General features: G+C 46.6%; 1 protein-coding gene across 2 annotated transcripts; it reads left to right on the top strand.

Annotated features, from left to right (window-relative positions):
- Nucleotides 1-282: 282 nt before the first annotated feature.
- Nucleotides 283-15,962, top strand: LOC135549544 (zinc finger TRAF-type-containing protein 1-like). 2 transcript variants are annotated; one of them, XM_064979586.1, is made up of 6 exons: nucleotides 283-1,409; nucleotides 2,120-2,214; nucleotides 2,386-2,529; nucleotides 3,879-4,099; nucleotides 13,449-13,627; nucleotides 13,701-15,962. In XM_064979586.1, the coding sequence occupies exons 1-6, from the start codon at nucleotides 1,110-1,112 to the stop codon at nucleotides 13,911-13,913; spliced, it is 1,152 nt and encodes a 383-aa protein (XP_064835658.1). In that variant the 5' UTR covers nucleotides 283-1,109; the 3' UTR covers nucleotides 13,914-15,962. The 2 variants fall into 2 exon arrangements, with proteins under 2 accessions (XP_064835658.1, XP_064835659.1); XM_064979587.1 differs by having other exon boundaries at nucleotides 3,879-4,090.
- Nucleotides 15,963-19,033: the final 3,071 nt, after the last annotated feature.

Below are 19,033 nucleotides of genomic sequence, written 5' to 3' on the forward strand. Positions count from 1 at the left end.
AAATGATGGATATATATAGGCCTATTGTTGCTAAATTTAGTTGGCTATCAATGGTGCAGGGGCAACCAGGGTTTCAGGTAGCATGATGTCAGATTATGTCTAGCCGTGTCTAGGCAGGTGATGCCCTTCAGGTGAGGTGCTCCATTTTGTCGCATATCGGGTTCTGGTCACCTTTCAAGTCCAAAATTCTACCCGGTCCCCCACACGCACCCTGCAGACCGCAACCGCGCATGCGCACCCACTGTTTAAATACCCCCCCAAGTCATCTGCTACAAAAAAAATAACAAAAAATAACCATTCCACTGTTAGCCAATCTGGGACGCAGCTCAAGGACTGTCAAGGGAGGCCATAACAGCAGCTGGCAAAAATATTGACAGTTTATCAAGCAACGAAACTCGGGATTTGCTGTTTTTGTGACCATAGCTGAGTAACACCGGTTAGGATTGGAAGGTGCAGCCGAGCTAGGGTGTAGTGAAGTCGGGGAGAGGAGGAGGAGGGGAGGGTCCGGACAGGAGAAAAACAAAGATGTCTGTGTAGTTCAACTAGGCAAATCCTAGCGACCTGTCTGAACATCTCTCTGATTTTTTCTCTCCAAAACTGACACGTCCCGGAGGTCCAGTGGATAGCGAGCTGACAACAGGGGGGGGAGAAAAAAACCCGTTTACCGACCAGCCGAACCGGGCCGTTATGAACGGCCGCTCATGCGCTGTCACGGCAAATAACTGCGACTTGACAACACAAAAACATCTCTGACGGGTTGTTTTGTTCTAGCTAGACGAGGGCGAGGACCGGAGTGTTTTTGTGAGCTTGTTAGCTATAGCATGTAGCTAGCTGAATATATTCGTTAAAACTGCCAGTGAACAGCGCTACATTTCTATACGAAAACGACCATCCAAAAAAAAAACTATTTTGGAAAATTACTAAAACGTCCGTTTGTTAAATTCAACGCGTATTGCGCAACATTGCTTACTAACTAGCTAGCTAACTAGCTAACTCACTAGCTAACGTCCATTCCAGCTGTCCTGGCTTTCCCTTGCCGAGCCTGGGGTCGCTAAATCTGCCAGCTAGCTAACAGGTCGCTAGATTACGCCTGACAAACACCACCCACCATGTCCTCGATGGAAGAGCGTGGTGAGGTGGGCGTCGCGGCAGCTCCAGGCTCCTCAGGCGGCCTGGGGGTTGGTGCGGTGGGGGCAGCTCTGGAGACAGTGGTCGGTGGGCCGTCAATGCAAGAGGAGGTGGGCTTTCGAAGAGGAGAGGGACTCGGGCCCGATTCGGACCCGGACGAGCCGCCGCCCAAGAAGCGGATGAGATTGCCGGAGGGAGAGTCGGGAAAGCTGGAAGAGAGGCTGTATTCAGTGCTGTGCTGTACGGTGTGTTTAGATCTGCCCAAAGCCTCCGTTTATCAGGTAAATGCTGTCAAACACCTGTCCTGGCCTACCAACTCTGTCCCACTAGTCAATATTAGCCAGCGAGCTAACTAACTTCGTATTAAATAGACCCAAATAACATGTCTATTTAGCTTCACAGGTTAGGAATGTCAGGCATAAAGTAGGGGTTGAGGAAAATCTGTAAGCCTACTGATTAGGCACCTGTCGTGGGCTGCAACGTTAGCTAGATGGGTGAAGAGAGGATGTTGGGCCCAGGGACGCAGGCTAGCCGCTAGCTCAGTAGATACCGTGTTCAGAAGGGTTAGCCAGTGCTCAGCGCTGTACAGAGAAATTATGACCTATAAATAATACAGGTAGACAGTACTCAGCGCTGCAAAAGAGATGATCTATAAATCCTCAGGATGTAGGTGTTCAAAATGGCACGTGAGCCATTTCTATTCAGATTTGCCAACAAGACATGAACACCTGCAGATGTTTGTTCTGCACATTGATTATCCCAGGCTAACCCCCCTAGGAAATAGGAAAGCCCCAAGATGTCACCTTACACAGTGAACTACTCTCCTCTCTTACCCAGTTTACTGTGTTGTGAGACTGAGTAGCATGCCCTCAAATAACCACGAGATGCTCTCCCCACCCCAAAGCAAATGAGCATATTAACACTGATTTCTAAAGACTCATGTCAACGGTATGGACACACCTACATTAACCCTTTCCTCTCTGCTCTACAGTGCACCAACGGTCACCTGATGTGTGCTGGTTGTTTCATCCACCTGCTGGCTGACTCTCGTCTGAAAGAGGAGCAGGCCACGTGTCCTAACTGCAGGTCTGTACATGCACGCACAGTTTACAGATGCACTTGAATTGACTGAGTGATTAATTGATATATGTAAAATCTTTTAAATTGTTGCATGGTGTGTTTTTCTATATTTTTTTTGTTCAGTACATAATTGGTTGATTGAGTGTGCCCCATCTTTCTCTCTCCACCACCCCCCAGGTGTGAGATCACCAAGTCTCTGTGTTGTAGGAACCTGGCTGTAGAGAAGGCTGTGAGTGAGCTGCCCACAGACTGTCCCTTCTGTCTCAAACAGTTTCCTCGCTCCAGCCTAGAGAGGCACCAGAAAGAGGAGTGTCAAGACAGGTACACACCTCATTGGTACACACACACACACACACACTAACACTAGTGCTGAGCGATTAGTGTTTTGAGGTCGTTTTGGTTCTATAATTTTTTTTAAACATTAAATGAATTATGTGGGTTGAATTCTGTAACAACACAGAATATAACAATTAATAAGAGTCCCATGATGGTAATGACTGCCCATTACTGCTTATTAGTGATAATTTATTGATATTACGAGCTGCTGTCTGACAATATCAATATTTTAGTAGTTCTTCAAAGTAAATAAGGCCTACTTTTATGACTGCTGAATACCAACGATCAATCACTTAGATCATGTATTTTCAGGTAAAGATACCCGGTGAAGCAACAGCTGCTCTCGATTGCACAGTCTTCTGTCTATTCCGTAGCAGGTGTAAAAGAAACACACACACCGGACAAATAGGTGCTCAATGGATTATGGTCATTGTAGTTAGTTACCACGTTTTCTTTGTTCAGCTATGTATAATATTAGAAATTACAACTTCCTACTACATCTCACAGTTCAGGCTGGATCTGATTTATCTCTAGAGAAACTGTGCAATGTGTGCATTGAGCTCACAGGAAAAAAATGAACACAATTAAAATAATTCAATTACTTGTTAAAAAAATAAATAAAATAGGGCCTCCCGGGTGGCGGAGTGGTTAAGGGCGCTGTGCTGCAGCGCTAGCTGTGCCATCAGAGACTCTGGGTTCCCGCCCAGGCTCTGTCGTAACCGGCCGCGACCGGGAGGTCCATGGAGCGATGCACAATTGGCCTAGCATCGTCCGGGTTAGGGAGGGTTCGGCCGGGAAGGGAAATCCTTGTCTCATCGCGCACCAGCGACTCCTGTGGCGGGCCGGGCGCAGTGCACGCTAACCAAGGTTGCCAGGTGCACGGTGTTTCCTCTGACACATTGGTGCGGCTGGCTTCCGGGTTGGATGAGCGCTGTGTTAAGAAGCAGTGCGGCTTGGTTGGGTTGTGTATCGGAGGACGCATGACTTTCAACCTTCGTCTCTCTCGAGCCCGTACGGGAGTTGTAGCGATGAGACAAGATAGTAGCTACTAACAATTGGATACCACAAAATTGGGGAGAAAAAGGGCCATTTTTTTAAATTTTAAATAAACAAAAAATAACCAATATTTTAGTTAATCGCTCAGCAATAACACACCCTACCAGACAACATCTGCAATAGGGTCAATGACAGAACCAGCAGAACTTATACAGCCGGTCCCAAATCACTTCTTACCCCTCCCCCTTGGCCCTAACCCCTCCGTGTTTGCAGATCTGGCTTTAAGCGATGCACTCCCATGATTGGCCCTAAACTCCCACTTCCTGATGTGTTGCCAGGGTGACGCAGTGTAAGTATAAGCGGATTGGCTGCCCATGGAAGGGACCGTTCCACGAGCTACCGGCCCACGAGGAGGAGTGCTGCCATCCCACCAAGACTGGCACAGAGCTGATGGGCATCCTGGGGGAGATGGACCAGAGCCACAGCAGAGAACTAACCCTTTACAACTCTATATTCTCCCTGCTCTGTTACGAGAAGATAGGCTTCACAGGTAGGCTAGGTACACACTGTCACACACACAATACCTTACTTCCACACTGTCAAATCAAATTACATTGATTTATAAAGCCCTTTTTACATCAGCAGATGTCACAAAGTGCTGTACAGAAACCCAGCCTAAAACCCTAAACAGCAAGCAATGTACATGGAGAAGCACGGTGGCTAGTAAAACTCCCTAGAAAGGCAGGAACCTAGGAAGAAACGTAGAGAGGAACCAGACTCTGAGGGGTGGCTAGTCCTCTTCTGGCTGTGCCGGGTGGAGATTATAACAGAACATGGCCATTAAGGCCAGACTGTTCTTCAAGATGTTCCAACGTTTATAGATGACCAGCTGGGTCAAATAATAATCACAGTGCTTGTAGAGGGTGCAACAGGTGGGCACCTGTTGAGTAAATATCAGTTGGCTTTTCATAGCTGAGAAATCAGAGGTCAAGACAGCAGGTACAGTAGAGAGAGAGAGAGGGGGTCGAGAACAGCAGGTACTGTAGAGAGGGGGTCAAGAACAGCAGGTACAGTAGAGAGAGAGGGAGTCGAGAACAGCAGGTACAGTAGAGAGAGAGGGGGTCGAGAACAGCAGGTACTGTAGAGAGAGAGAGGGGGTCGAGAACAGCAGGTACAGTAGAGAGAGAGAGGGGGTCGAGAACAGCAGGTACTGTAGAGAGGGGGTCAAGAACAGCAGGTACAGTAGAGAGAGAGGGAGTCGAGAACAGCAGGTACAGTAGAGAGAGAGGGGGTCGAGAACAGCAGGTACAGTAGAGAGAGAGAGGGGGTCGAGAACAGCAGGTACAGTAGAGAGAGAGAGGGGGTCGAGAACAGCAGGTACAGTAGAGAGAGAGAGGGGGTTGAGAACAGCAGGTACTGTAGAGAGAGGGGGGGTCGAGAACAGCAGGTACAGTAGAGAGAGAGGGGGTCGAGAACAGCAGGTACTGTAGAGAGAGAGGGGGTCGAGAACAGCAGGTACTGTAGAGAGAGAGAGGGGGTCGAGAACAGCAGGTACTGTAGAGAGAGAGAGAGGGGGTCGAGAACAGCAGGTACTGTAGAGAGAGAGAGAGGGGGTCGAGAACAGCAGGTACTGTAGAGAGAGGGGGGTCGAGAACAGCAGGTACAGTAGAGAGAGGGGGGTCGAGAACAGCAGGTACTGTAGAGAGAGAGAGGGGGTCGAGAACAGCAGGTACTGTAGAGAGAGAGAGGGGGTCGAGAACAGCAGGTACTGTAGAGAGAGAGAGAGAGAGAGAGAGGGGGTCGAGAACAGCAGGTACTGTAGAGAGAGAGAGGGGGTCGAGAACAGCAGGTACTGTAGAGAGAGAGAGGGGGGGTCGAGAACAGCAGGTACTGTAGAGAGAGGGGGGGGTCGAGAACAGCAGGTACAGTAGAGAGAGGGGGGGGGTCGAGAACAGCAGGTACAGTAGAGAGAGAGGGGGTCGAGAACAGCAGGTACAGTAGAGAGAGAGGGGGTCGAGAACAGCAGGTACAGTAGAGAGAGAGGGGGTCGAGAACAGCAGGTACTGTAGAGAGAGAGAGGGGGTCGAGAACAGCAGGTACAGTAGAGAGAGAGGGGGTCGAGAACAGCAGGTACAGTAGAGAGAGGGGGGGGTCGAGAACAGCAGGTACAGTAGAGAGAGAGGGGGTCGAGAACAGCAGGTACTGTAGAGAGAGAGGGGGTCGAGAACAGCAGGTACTGTAGAGAGAGAGAGGGGTCGAGAACAGCAGGTACTGTAGAGAGAGAGAGAGAGAGGGGGTCGAGAACAGCAGGTACTGTAGAGAGAGAGAGAGAGGGGGGTCGAGAACAGCAGGTACTGTAGAGAGAGAGAGAGGGGGGTCGAGAACAGCAGGTACTGTAGAGAGAGAGAGAGGGGGGGTCGAGAACAGCAGGTACTGTAGAGAGAGGGGGGGGTCGAGAACAGCAGGTACAGTAGAGAGAGGGGGGGGTCGAGAACAGCAGGTACAGTAGAGAGAGAGGGGGTCGAGAACAGCAGGTACAGTAGAGAGAGAGGGGGTCGAGAACAGCAGGTACAGTAGAGAGAGAGGGGGTCGAGAACAGCAGGTACAGTAGAGAGAGGGGGGTGTCGAGAACAGCAGGTACAGTAGAGAGAGAGGGGGTCGAGAACAGCAGGTACAGTAGAGAGAGAGCGGGTTGAGAACAGCAGGTCCTAGAAAAGGTAGCACGTCTGGTGAACAGGTCAGGGGATCCATAGCTGCAGGCAAAACAGTTGAAACTGGAGCAACAGCATGACCAGGTGGGCTGGGGACAACCACGAGGCATGGTCCTGAGGCATGGTCCTGAGGCATGGTCCTGAGGCATGGTCCTGAGGCATGGTCCTGAGGCATGGTCCTGAGGCATGGTCCTGAGGCATGGTCCTAGGGCTCAGGTCCTCCTAAAGAGAGAGAGAGATGGGAGCATACTTAAGTTCCCACAGGACACCAGAATTTCGCCAGACAGGTCAGACTGACCCTAGCCCCCCGGCACATACACTATTACAGCATAGATACTGGAGGCTGAGATGGATGGACGGACGGACGGGTGGTCTGACGATAACCTCAGACAGGGCCAACCAGACAGGATATAACCCCACCCACTTTGCCAAAGCACAGCCACCACACGACTAGAGGGATTCCAACAGACCACCATCTTACCACCCGGAGACGAGGCTGAGTACAGCCCACGAAGATCTCCTCCACCGCATGAGTCCAACGGGGCGCAAGACCGGACAGGAAGATCATGTCAGTGACTCAACACACATGTTGAGTATAGCGAGAAAAGCCTTTTATGGGTACGGCACGCGAGAGCACTAGTAAGCCAGTGACTGAGCCCCTGTAATAGGGTTTAGAGGCAGAGAATCCCAGTGCAGAGAGGGGAGCCGACTAGGCAGAGATGGCAAGGGCGGTTCGTCGCTCCAGTGCCTTTCCGTTCACCTTCGCACCCCTGGGCCAGACGACACTCAGTCATAGGACGAACTGAAGAGATGAGTCTTCAGTAAAGACTTAAAAGTAGAGCCCGAGTCTGTGTCTCTCACATGGGTATTCAGACCATACCATAAAAATGGAGCTCTATAGGAGAAAGCTCTGCCTCCAGCTGTTTGCTTAGAAATTCTAGGGACAGTAAGGAGGCCTGCGTCTTGTGACCGTGGCGTACTTGTAGGTATGTACTGCAGGACCAACTCGGAGAGATGGGGAGGAGCAAGCCCGTGTAATGCTTTGTAGGTTAGCAGTAAAACCTTTACACTTTTAAAATTCTAAATATGTTTTATTGCTGACTGTGAAATCAGACCTAGCCTCAACAGGAAGCCAGTGTAGAGATTCTAGCAGCTGTGTAGAGATTCTAGCAGCTGTGTAGAGATTCTAGCAGCTGTGTAGAGATTCTAGCAGCTGTGTAGAGATTCTAGCAGCTGTGTAGAGATTCTAGCAGCTGTGTAGAGATTCTAGCAGCTGTGTAGAGATTCTAGCAGCTGTGTTGTGTAGAGATTCTAGCAGCTGTGTAGTGTAGAGATTCTAGCAGCTGTGTAGAGATTCTAGCAGCTGCGTAGTGTAGAGATTCTAGCAGCTGTGTAGTGTAGAGATTCTAGCAGCTGTGTAGTGTAGAGATTCTAGCAGCTGTGTAGAGATTCTAGCAGCTGTGTAGAGATTCTAGCAGCTGTGTAGAGATTCTAGCAGCTGTGTAGAGATTCTAGCAGCTGTGTAGAGATTCTAGCAGCTGTGTAGAGATTCTAGCAGCTGTGTTGTGTAGAGATTCTAGCAGCTGTGTTGTGTAGAGATTCTAGCAGCTGTGTTGTGTAGAGATTCTAGCAGCTGTGTTGTGTAGAGATTCTAGCAGCTGTGTAGTGTAGAGATTCTAGCAGCTGTGGAGTGTAGAGATTCAAGCAGCTGTGTTTAGCGCTAACAGAAGTTTATTTAATGCTTTATCCGGGGAGCCGAAAAGTAGAGCATCGCAGTAGTCCAATCTAGAAGTGACAAAAGCATGGATTTGCTTTTCTGCATAATTTTATTTTACAAAAAGTTTAGTGTTTTTGCAATGTTACGACAATGGGGGGAGCTATCCTTGAAATATTCTTGACGTGTTCGTAACACTGAGGTCCTTCAGTTTTATTTGAGACGACTGTCCATCCATCAAGATTAATTGTCAGATCCAACAGCAGATCTTTCTTTCTTGGGACCTAGAACTAGCATCTCTGTTTTTGTCAAGAGTTAAAAAAAACTCAGGCTTCCAGGGTAGGCAATTGTGGGGCTTCACCATGTTTCATCGAAATGTACAGCTGTGTTGCATCCGCATAGCCGTGAAAGTTGATATTGTCTTTCTGAATGACATCACCAGGATGTAGAATATATAGTGAAAACAATAGTGGACCTAAAACGGAACTTACATTTAATTTGTCAGAGGATAAACCATCCACAGAGACAAAATGATATCTTTCTGACAGTTAAACTCTAAACAAGTAAGAACTTGTCTGTGCAGACAAATTGTAGGGTTTCCAATCTTTCCAAAAGAATGTGGTGAGGAGGAGGAGGAGCCTAGAAGCACGAGGACCGATGCAGAGCCTTGATCTGGGCTCAGGTATTTTCTAATCTTCCAGGATGATGAGGAAAAACATTTGGATCCAGAATGTTTATATCCACCAGACTAAACTAGACCCAGGGTATGACTCTGGCAATGCGTTGGTCTGGCGGACATGTTAGACACAACCCACCGAGTCGATGACGGCTCCGAAAACCTTGTTGGATTTGTTCTGTGTCACTAAAAAAACTTGAATATTATCTGCCCTGACTACAAGGTTCAGGGTGCTCAGTAAGGAACACTGTATATGGCTCAGGAGGCCTGTAAACGGTGGCTATAACAAGTGATTGAGGAGGCTGTGATACACGCAGTACCTGACTTCCACAGGTCTGTTGCGGTCACGAAACTTCATCAGCCGGTGATTGTCAAGCAAATAACCGTCTGTCTCCCGGTAATTGACAGTTCATTTACATAAACACATTTAGCATCTCCTAGCTTCCACACACCGATGCAGACCTTTTGGAACATCTACATTTTTTAAAAGTCTAATGAATCCAAGTAAAACAGCCTACACTTCCACAATAAATCCGTTATTTATTTTAGACAGGTCTAAAGAAACATGATATGAAGAAAAATGTAGTATATTTCAGAAGAACAGAATCCTCTGTGTTGTCCTTATGTTAGGCCCTGATCTGGCTATGTCATATGGCTGTGGGCTACACTAGATCATTTAACAGACAACATTTGCTTAGAATTCCGTGGCATTATTTTTATATTATGAAGAATTAAATTTGAAAAAAAGAGCTGAATAAACTATAAATATTTTCTCCTTACGATTTGAGGAATTGCGCACATGCAGCTATTCTGTGTTGAGCGGTTAACAAAGAAATGGGTCCTCCTGTCTGCTTAATTTAGAGTTATTAATGTGCCTTTGTTCTATAAACGTTGGGCTATATGCTTACATTATTAATACATTGTAAGGCTGCATGATGTGACTCATGAAAAAAGTAGCTTGAAAGGCTCTGCTTTTGTTTTTTTTGTTGTTGCACAGACTGTACACACTTCATCAGTCTCTCATTCACAATTTGACAAGCACTTGATAATGCCTCGAATTTCACGGCGGCATCCCCTTTGGCCGTAATGCACCCTAAAAAAAAAACATGCCTTTTGCGGCCCCCTTGTAAAGTGGATTAATGTGCTTCATTTTAAGAAGTTATTTGGCCACTTTAGTTGTGCTACAAACCTTATCAAAACATATAGGCTTTATGGGCTAGACGACATGAGGTGTGTCACTATGATTTGAAAAATTTGCACAAAAAAAAGGCAGTTTCTTACGCTGGCCAAGTGATGATATATAATTTAATATTGTCTTTACATATACTAAATAATATATATAATTCAGAAGTGATAGGCTAATATTGTCTTTACATATACTAAATAATATATATAATTCAGAAGTGATAGGCTAATATTGTCTTTACATATACTAAATAATATATATAATTCAGACGTGATAGGCTAATATTGTCACCCATCACACTATTCTTGATTTAATATTGTCTTTACATATACTAAATAATATATATAATTCAGACGTGATAGGCTAATATTGTCACCCATCACACTATTCTTGAATTAATATTGTCTTTACATATACTAAATAATATATATGTGTGACATTTGTTTTAATTTAGAATGGACCATTATCATGCACCTGTATCAAAACAGGGGCAGCAGGAAAAAATACATGTCATCTGTGCACTTAAATAGTAAATGAAGAACCCTTTTCCCGTGGTTCATTTTCATGCCAGTCAGGTAGGCTCTACTCCTGTTGTAAAGAGAAGTGATGTGCTTAACATTAGGAACGTTGAGAAATAAATATAGTAGGCCTAGCCTATAGAAAGCTGATGGGATCCTCCTCTTTTTAATAGAGGCCATCACTCTGTTTTCTCACACAATAGCATAGCCTATAGAAATGGTGTGCAACATGAGCTCATGGGTTCTCATGAAGTGTTTGATTACATTTTTTAAATTACATTTGCATTGATGTCAGAGTGATTAGAGGGAGTGCTGAGAACCAGGCAGTGAGCAAGTTTGGTCGGCTACTAATGACCATCAGCAGCATCACAGTTTGGAGAAGCCTAGTTACCGTGACTAAACGGTAACGTGACATTTGACTGCCTTCATGACTCGTGACCCCCGGTGTGGCGGTATTAGCAAGTTTGGTCGGCTACTAATGACCATCAGCAGCATCACAGTTTGGAGAAGCCTAGTTACCGTGACTAAACGGTAACGTGACATTTGACTGCCTTCATGACTCGTGACCGCCGGTGTGGCAGTAATGCGGTCACCGTAACAGCCCTAATCCACAGTACACACTGTCATACACACACGTGGATTGGGATATGTTCCGCATTGCGTCCAACAACAGCATTGACAAATACGCTGATTCGGTGAGCGAGTTTATTAGAAAGTGCATTGACGATGTTATACCCACAGAAACGATTAAAACATTCCCAAACCAGAAACTGTGGATTGATGGCAGCATTCGCGCAAAACTGAAAGCGCGAACCACTGCTTTTAACCAGGGCAAGGTGACCGGAAACATGACCGAATACAAACAGTGTAGCTATTCCCTCCGCAAGGCAATCAAACAAGCTAAGCGTCGGTATAGAGACAAAGTATAGTCGCAATTCAACAGCTCAGACACAAGAGGTATGTGACAGGGTCTACAGTCAATCACGGATTACAAAAAGAAAACCAGCCCCGTCGCGGACCAGGATGTCTTGCTTCCAGACAGACTAAATAACTTTTATGCTCGCTTTGAGGACAATACAGTGCCACTGACACGGCCCGCAACCAAACTTGGACTCTCCTTCACTGCAGCCGATGAGAGTAAAACAGTTAAACGTTGTAACCCTCGCAAGGCTACAGGCCCAGACGGCATCCCCAGCCGCGTCCTCAGAGCATGCGCAGACTAGCTGGCTGGTGTGTTTACGGACATATTCAATCAATCCCTATCCCAGTCTGCTGTTCCCAGATGCTTCAAGAGGTCCACCATTGTTCCTGTTCCCAAGAAAGCTAAGGTAACTGAACTAAACGACTACCGCCCCGTAGCACTCACTTCCGTCATCATGAAGTGCTTTGAGAGACTAGTCAAGGACCATATCACCTCCACCCTACCTGACACCCTAGACCCACTCCAATTTGCTTACCGCCCCAATAGGTCCACAGACAACGCAACCACACTGCACACTGCCCTAACCCATCTGGACAAGAGGAATACCTGTGAGAATGCTGTTCGACTACAGCTCGGCATTCAACACCATAGTACCCTCCAAATTCGCCATCAAGCTCGAGACCTTGGGTATCGTCCCCCGCCCTGCGCAACTGGGTCCTGGACTTCCTGACGGGCCGCCCCCAGGTGGTGACGGTAGCTAACATCTCCACCCCGCTGATCCTCAACACTGGGGCCCCACAAGGGTGTGTTCTGAGCCCTCTCCTGTACTCGGTATTCACCCATGACTGCGTGGCCATGCACGCCTCCAACTCAATCATCAAGTTTGCAGACGACACTACAGTGGTAGGCTTGATTACCAACAACGACGAGACGGCCTACAGGGAGGAGGTGAGGGCCCTTTGAGTGTGGTTTCAGGAAAACAACCACACACTCATTGTCAACAAAACAAAGGAGATGATCGTGGACTTCAGGAAACAGCAGAGGGAGCACCCCCCTATCCACATTGACGGGACAGTAGTGGAGAGGGTAGAAGGATTTAAGTTCCTCGGCGTACACATCAAGGACAAACTGAATTGGTCCACCCACACAGACAGCGTTGTGAAGAAGGCGCAGCAGCGCCTCTTCAACCTCAGGAGGCTGAAGAAATTCGGCTTGTCACCAAAAGCACTCACAAACTTTTACAGATGCACAATCGAGAGCATCCTGTCGGGCTGTATCACCGCCTGGTGCGGCAACTGCTCCGCCCACAACCGTAAGGCTCTCCAGAGGGTAGTGAGGTCTGCACAACGCATCACCGGGGGCAAACTACCTGCCCTCCAGGACACCTACACCACCCGATGTCACAGAAAGGCCATAAAGATCATCAAGGACAACACCCACCCGAGCCACTGCTTGTTCACCCCGCTATCATCCAGAAGGCGAGATCAGTACAGGTGCATCAAAGCTGAGACCGAGAGACTGGTAAACAGCTTCTATCTCAAGGCCATCAGACTGTTAAACAGCCACCACTAACATTGAGTTGCTGCTGCCAACATACTGACTCAACTCCAGCCACTTTAATAATGGAAATTGATGTAAAAAATGTATCACTAGCCACTTTAAACAATGCCACTTAATATAATGTTTACATTCCCTACATTACCCATCTCATATGTATATGTATATACTGTACTCTATCATCTACTGCATCTTTATGTAATACATGTATCACTAGCCACTTAAACTATGCCACTTTGTTTACATACCCTACATTACTCATCTCATATGTATATACTGTACTCGATACCATCTACTGTATCTTGCCTATGCTGTTCTGTACCATCACTCATTCATATATCTTTATGTACATATTCTTCATCCCTTTACACTTGTGTGTGTATAAGGTAGCAGTTGTGGAATTGTTAGGTTAGATTACTCGTTGGTTATTACTGCATTGTCGGAACTAGAAGCACAAGCATTTCGCTACACTCGCATTAACATCTGCTAACCATGTGTATGTGACAAATAAAATTTGATTTGATTTGAGTATCTGACTTCAGGACAATAATTTAAATCTGTCTGAAAGGGCCAGTCACACACACAGAAAACATGAGTCTTTCCCCTTCTCTCTCCCCCGTCCAGAGGTCCAGTTCAGGCCGTACCGAACAGATGACTTCATCACCCGCCTGTACTACGAGAGTCCTCGTTTCACCGTGTTGAACCAGACCTGGGTACTGAAGGCCAGAGTCAACGACTCTGAACGCAATCCTAACCTCTCCTGCAAACGCACCCTCTCCTTCCAACTCATCCTCAAGAGCAAGGTACACACACACACGCGCGCGCACGCTCGCTCTCGACTCGCTCTCTCTCTAACGTTCACCCTCCTCCTTCTAGGTGAACTCTGCTATAGAGTGTTCCTTCCTGCTGTTGAAAGGTCCGTACGACGACGTGAGGATCAAGCCTGTGATTCACCATCACGCGTTCAGCAACGACACCAACGAGACCGACTACGTCCCCCTGCCCATCACCGACTCTGTGGAGTGTAACAAACTACTGGCCGCCAAGAACATCAACCTACGACTCTTCATCTTCCAGATCCAGAAATAGACAGCCGAGGAGGAGGAGGAGGAGGAGGGAGAGGACCGAGAGAGACGTGTAGAGGACGTGAGGGAGAGAGAAGTTTGAGTTTAAAGTGAGACACCACTGATACCTCTTTAAACACACACACACAGCCCACGAGACCACATATTGAGAGAGTTAGGGAACCCCACCATTTCAGGTGCTGCTTTTAGTGTTGCTTTGGAGACCGGATGGTGTTGCTAGGGGAATTCATCTGTATGGACTGAGGAAGTTGTTACTATGGGGTTGTTAGGGGAGAGGGGGTTGTCGCTATGGAGACAGGATGGTGTACCTGTGGAGTTGAGTCGGTCTGACCTTTCACCCTTTGACCCCAGAGCCAAAGGTAGCTCATACCCACCAAAGCAGGATGAACCATACGTGTGTGTGTGTGTGTGTGTGTGTGTGTGTGTGTGTGTGTGTGTGTGTGTGATGATACTCTGAGTAAATGTGTGTGCGTATGTGTTCCAAAAATGTGAGCTTTTGAACTCTGTTGACCACTCAGCTCGTCTGTCCTATAGAATGGAAGGGTGGGTTACTTGTATACATAAACTCTGACCTGCTCCTAGTCTGTTTTATTAGGACAGCCGTCCATTTTGTTCGGAGACCAACCCAGAGCAGAGCCAAGATGGCAGTGTTTTGCATGCTCCTTTTAGTTAGTCCTTCAAAAATGAGTTGTGATTTATATATTTAACCTCAAAAGTTAACTTATACCTCCTTTTTTTAAATTTATTTTTAATCCTGAATATTTAAATTCCTTTGAACTTAGCCTTTTTTTAGTTTGGTATTAGTGTGGCTGTGCGCTCGCATGTGTGTGCACGGCGTTGCTCGCGTGCATTTGTGTTGAGACAGATACATTTAGGGCCCTAGTGATCACATCCCTATAAACAGATACTTGCATGGCCACACACACACATACACATACAATCGACAGACCTCTTAGGCCTGCTCAGAAACCAACATCTGTGTATGTATGTGTGTGTGGACTCCTCCTCCTGCTCTGGTAGGGCCGTGCTAGTACTGGAAAACCCAGAACCCTGAAACGGACCTGAAGGGAACCCCAGCTAGTGTGACAGACTGGGTTTGAATCCGGTTTGTCTGCGTGCCACAAGACCGTGTTAGTCCTCTAAGCTAAAAGCCTAGGGCATTATCTTGGGGAGGTTCCCCTGTAGTAGGGTGGTTCCCCTCCGGAAGATGGAAAAGAGAACCAGAACGGTCCACCGGGTCAACCCTGTTTCACAGGACTAAGGGCTTGGTTCCATCAAATCCGCTTTAGCCAACATCTGCAGAGTGGTTGTTTTGGTGGTCAAATCCACAAGTAAATCCGGACATTCCCATTGGCTGCATGCCGTCACATTAACAGGGATCCCATGCAGCCTTGTTTACAAGTTCAACACTGGAATGTGAGATGTAGTCTACACCTTGATTTAGGGATGAATGAAATCCTCATTTAGTTGAATGATTATTATTTTTTTTTTCAATTTGAGCGTAAAATATTTCCATATAGCCTACACGTTCTCGTTGTGAACTTCTGCAGCGAGTGGGGCAGGTGTGGTGTCCTGACGATGATCGCAAGAACAGCTGCTCAGCGATTTTTGATGGCTCAAACTTAAGTCCCACCTCCAAAACATCCACTATGCCAGTGTCTACTGTTGCCGGTTAACTCACGATCTGATTGTCTAGACCGAGCTCATGACTCTGGTTTTAAATGGGGGGGGGGAATCCTGCATGGACCTTTTGACTTTGGGAACTGGACTTTTTTGTGTGTGTGTGTGGGGGGGGGGCGTTACTATGGTGACGTGTTTAGAGTGTTAGAGTTACTTGAATGATGCTGAGATGACGATGTTACTAAAAAGTAGAATCTACTGTGATGGCTCTGTCTCTCCTCCTGGCCTATTTAGGTTGAGTATTTCTATAGATCTGACTCCTCCGGGCCTATCTAGGTCTTGTATTTCTGTGTTTTAATGCTTTTTCGTCTCACTGACTCATCTCACTATGGCTGTACATGTGCCTTTTATTAAAGATCATGGAAACTGAGAAGTGTGTGTGTGTGTGTGTGTGTGGCACACGCATGAGAGAGCAAGACGACACCACAACATTAAGAAAGGTGACCTGTCAAATCAGCCACATCAATTTAATCTGCTCAAACACATCAATACATATTCTATAGTAATTTCATATCCATACAAAACTCAACTGGAGTATATAAATGATGCTGCACAGCACCTCTGATATACAATGCCTTCAGGAAGTATTCAGACCCCTTTACTTATTCCTTTTTACGTTAAAATAGTTCCCCCCCCCCCCCCTCATCAATCTATACACAATATCCCATAACGATAAAGTAAAAATATATATATTTTTTTTTTATATACATTTTTGCACATTCATAAAAATTAAACACTGAAAGATCACATTTACATACGTTTTCAGACCATTTTCTCAGTACTTTGTTGAAGCACCTTTTGGCAGCTATTACAGCCTTGAGTCTTCTTGGGTATGGCGCTATAAGCTTGGCACACCTGTATTTGGGGAGTTTCTCCCCTTCTTCTCTGCAGATCCTCTCAAGCGCTGTCAGGTTGGAAGGGGAGCGTCGCTGCACAGATATTTTCAGGTCTCTCCAGATATGTTCGATCGGGTTCAAGTCCGGGCTCTGGCTGGGCCACTCAAGGACATTCAGAGACTTGTCCTGAACCTACTCCTGCGTTGTCTTTGCTGTGTACTTAGGGTCGTTGTCTTGTTGGAAGGTGAACCTTCACCCCAGTCTGAGGTCCTAAGCGCTCTGGAGCAGGTTTTCATCAAAGATCTAATTTGCCTCTCATCTTTGCCTCGATCCGGACTAGTCTTCCAGTCCCTGCAGCTGAAAAACATCCCCACAGTATGATGCTGCCACCACCATCTTCACCGTAGAGATGGTGCCATGTTTCCTGCAGGTGTGACGCTTAGCAATCAGGCCAAAGAGTTCCATCTTGGTGTCATCAGAGCAGAGAATCTTGTTTCTCATGGTCTGAGTCCTTTAGGTGTATTTTGGCTAACTCCAAGCGGGCTGTCATGTGCCTTTTCCGTCTGGTAACTCTACCATAAAGGCCTGATTGGTGGAGTGCTGCAGAGATGGTTATCATTCTGGAAGGTTCTCCCATCTCCACAGAGGAACTCTGGAGCTCTGTCAGAGTGACCATCGGGTTCTTGGTCACCTCTGACCAAGGGCCTTCTCCACGATTGCTCTTGGTGGTTCCAAACTTCTTCCATTTAAGAATGATGGAGGCCACTGTGTTCTTGGAGCCCTTTAATAATTAAGACATGTGTTGGCACCCTTCCCCAGATCTGTGCCTCGACACAATCCTGTCTCCGAGCCCTACGGACAGTTCCTTCGGCTTCATGTCTTGGTTTTTGCTCTGACATACACTGTGAGCTGTGGGACTTGTAGACGGGTGTGTGGCTTTCCAAATCCTGTCCAAACAATTTAATTGACCACAGATGGACTCCAATGAAGTTGTAGAAACATCTCAAGGATGATCAATGGAAACAGGATGTACCTGAACTCAATGTTGAGTCTCATAGCAAAAGGTCTGAATACTTATGTAAATAAGATATTTCTGTTTTCAAGAATTTGTAAATTTGCAAAACAATCTAAACCGGTTTTCGCTTTGTCATTATGGGGTATTCTGTGTAGATTGAGGATGTTTTATTTAATCCATTTGAGAATAAGGCTGTAACGTAATAAAATGTGGAGAAAGTCCAGGGGTCTGAATACTTTTTGAACGCACTGTACACTAAAAGTATCAAATCAAATTTATTTATATAGCCCTTCGTACATCAGCTGATATCTCAAAGTGCTGTACAGAAACCCAGCCTAAAACCCCAAACAGCAAGCAATGCAGGTGTAGAAGCACGGTGGCTAGGAAAAACTCCCTAGAAAGGCCAAAACCTAAGAAGAAACCTAGAGAGGAACCAGGCTATGTGGGGTGGCCAGTCCTCTTCTGGCTGTGCCGGGTGGAGATTATAACAGAACATGGCCAAGATGTGAGCCAAGTATGTGGACAGCCCTTCAAATCAGTGGATTTGGCTATTTCAGTCACACCCGTTGCACACAGCCATGCAATCTCCATAGACAAACACTGGCAGTGTAATGGCCCTTTCTGAAGAGATCAGTGACTTTCAGCATGGCACCGTCATAGGATTCGACAAGGGGAGACCTTACCGTGAAATGCTTTACTTACAAGCCCTTAACCAACAGTGCAGTTCAAGAAGAGTTAAGAAAATATTTACCAAATAAACTCAAGTAAAATATAAAAAGTAAAAAAATAACAATAACGACGCTATATACAAGGGGTACCGGTACCGAGTCAGTGTGTCAGCAAGTCAGTTTGTTAAATTTCTGCCCTGTTAGAGCTGCGCCGGTCAACTGTAAGTGCTGCTATTGTGAAGTGGAAACGTCTAGGAGCAACAACGGCTCAACAGCGAAGTGGTAGGCCACACAAGCTCACAGTATGGCACCGCCAAGTGCTGAAGTGTGTAGGCTGTAAAAATTGTCTGTCCTTTGTTGCAACACTCGCTACTGAGTTCCAAACTGCCTCTGGAAGCCTTGTCCGCACAATAACTGTTTGTTAGGAGCTTCATAAAATGGGTTTCAATGGCCGAGCAGCTGCACAGAAGTCTAAGATCACCATGCGCAATGCCAACCTTGGCTGGGGTGGTGTAAAGCTTGCCACCATTGGACTCTGGTGCAGTGGAAATGCATTCTCTGGAGTGATGAATCACGCTTCGCCATCCCAGCATGCTTTGGGCTTGGCTCGGAAGTAGCTGCAACTCCAGGAGAGTGCGCGCACACACACACACCAAAGACAACACACACACACACATACACAGATATAAACACCCAACACATAAATCAATTGCTTGTTTGTTAAACGTTAACTCAAAGCTGTATCATTCGTTGTAATAGCTGACAAGTAGAGGACTAGCAGCAATTCAGGAGCTCTCTTTTTCCTCTCTTTCTGAAGAGTAGAAGCAGCAGGGAAAGAGACCGGTTCACTGTGAGACTTCAGACAACATCTCTTACAGTGTAACGGCCCTGTCCCTACTGCTACACATATACGCACGCATGTGAC

This window comes from Oncorhynchus masou, chromosome 12, assembly GCF_036934945.1.
Source record: "Oncorhynchus masou masou isolate Uvic2021 chromosome 12, UVic_Omas_1.1, whole genome shotgun sequence".
Lineage (NCBI taxonomy): Eukaryota > Metazoa > Chordata > Actinopteri > Salmoniformes > Salmonidae > Oncorhynchus > Oncorhynchus masou.

What these genes read in the sequence shown, in the direction of transcription:
- LOC135549544 (XM_064979586.1), top strand. Translation starts at nt 1,110, where the DNA reads ATGTCCTCGATGGAAGAGCGTGGTGAGGTGGGCGTCGCGGCAGCTCCA. An exon ending in GCCACGTGTCCTAACTGCAG is followed by an intron (nt 2,215 to 2,385) that starts GTCTGTACATGC and finishes ACCACCCCCCAG; the next exon opens with GTGTGAGATCACCAAGTCTC. An exon ending in AACTCATCCTCAAGAGCAAG is followed by an intron (nt 13,628 to 13,700) that starts GTACACACACAC and finishes TCCTCCTTCTAG; the next exon opens with GTGAACTCTGCTATAGAGTG.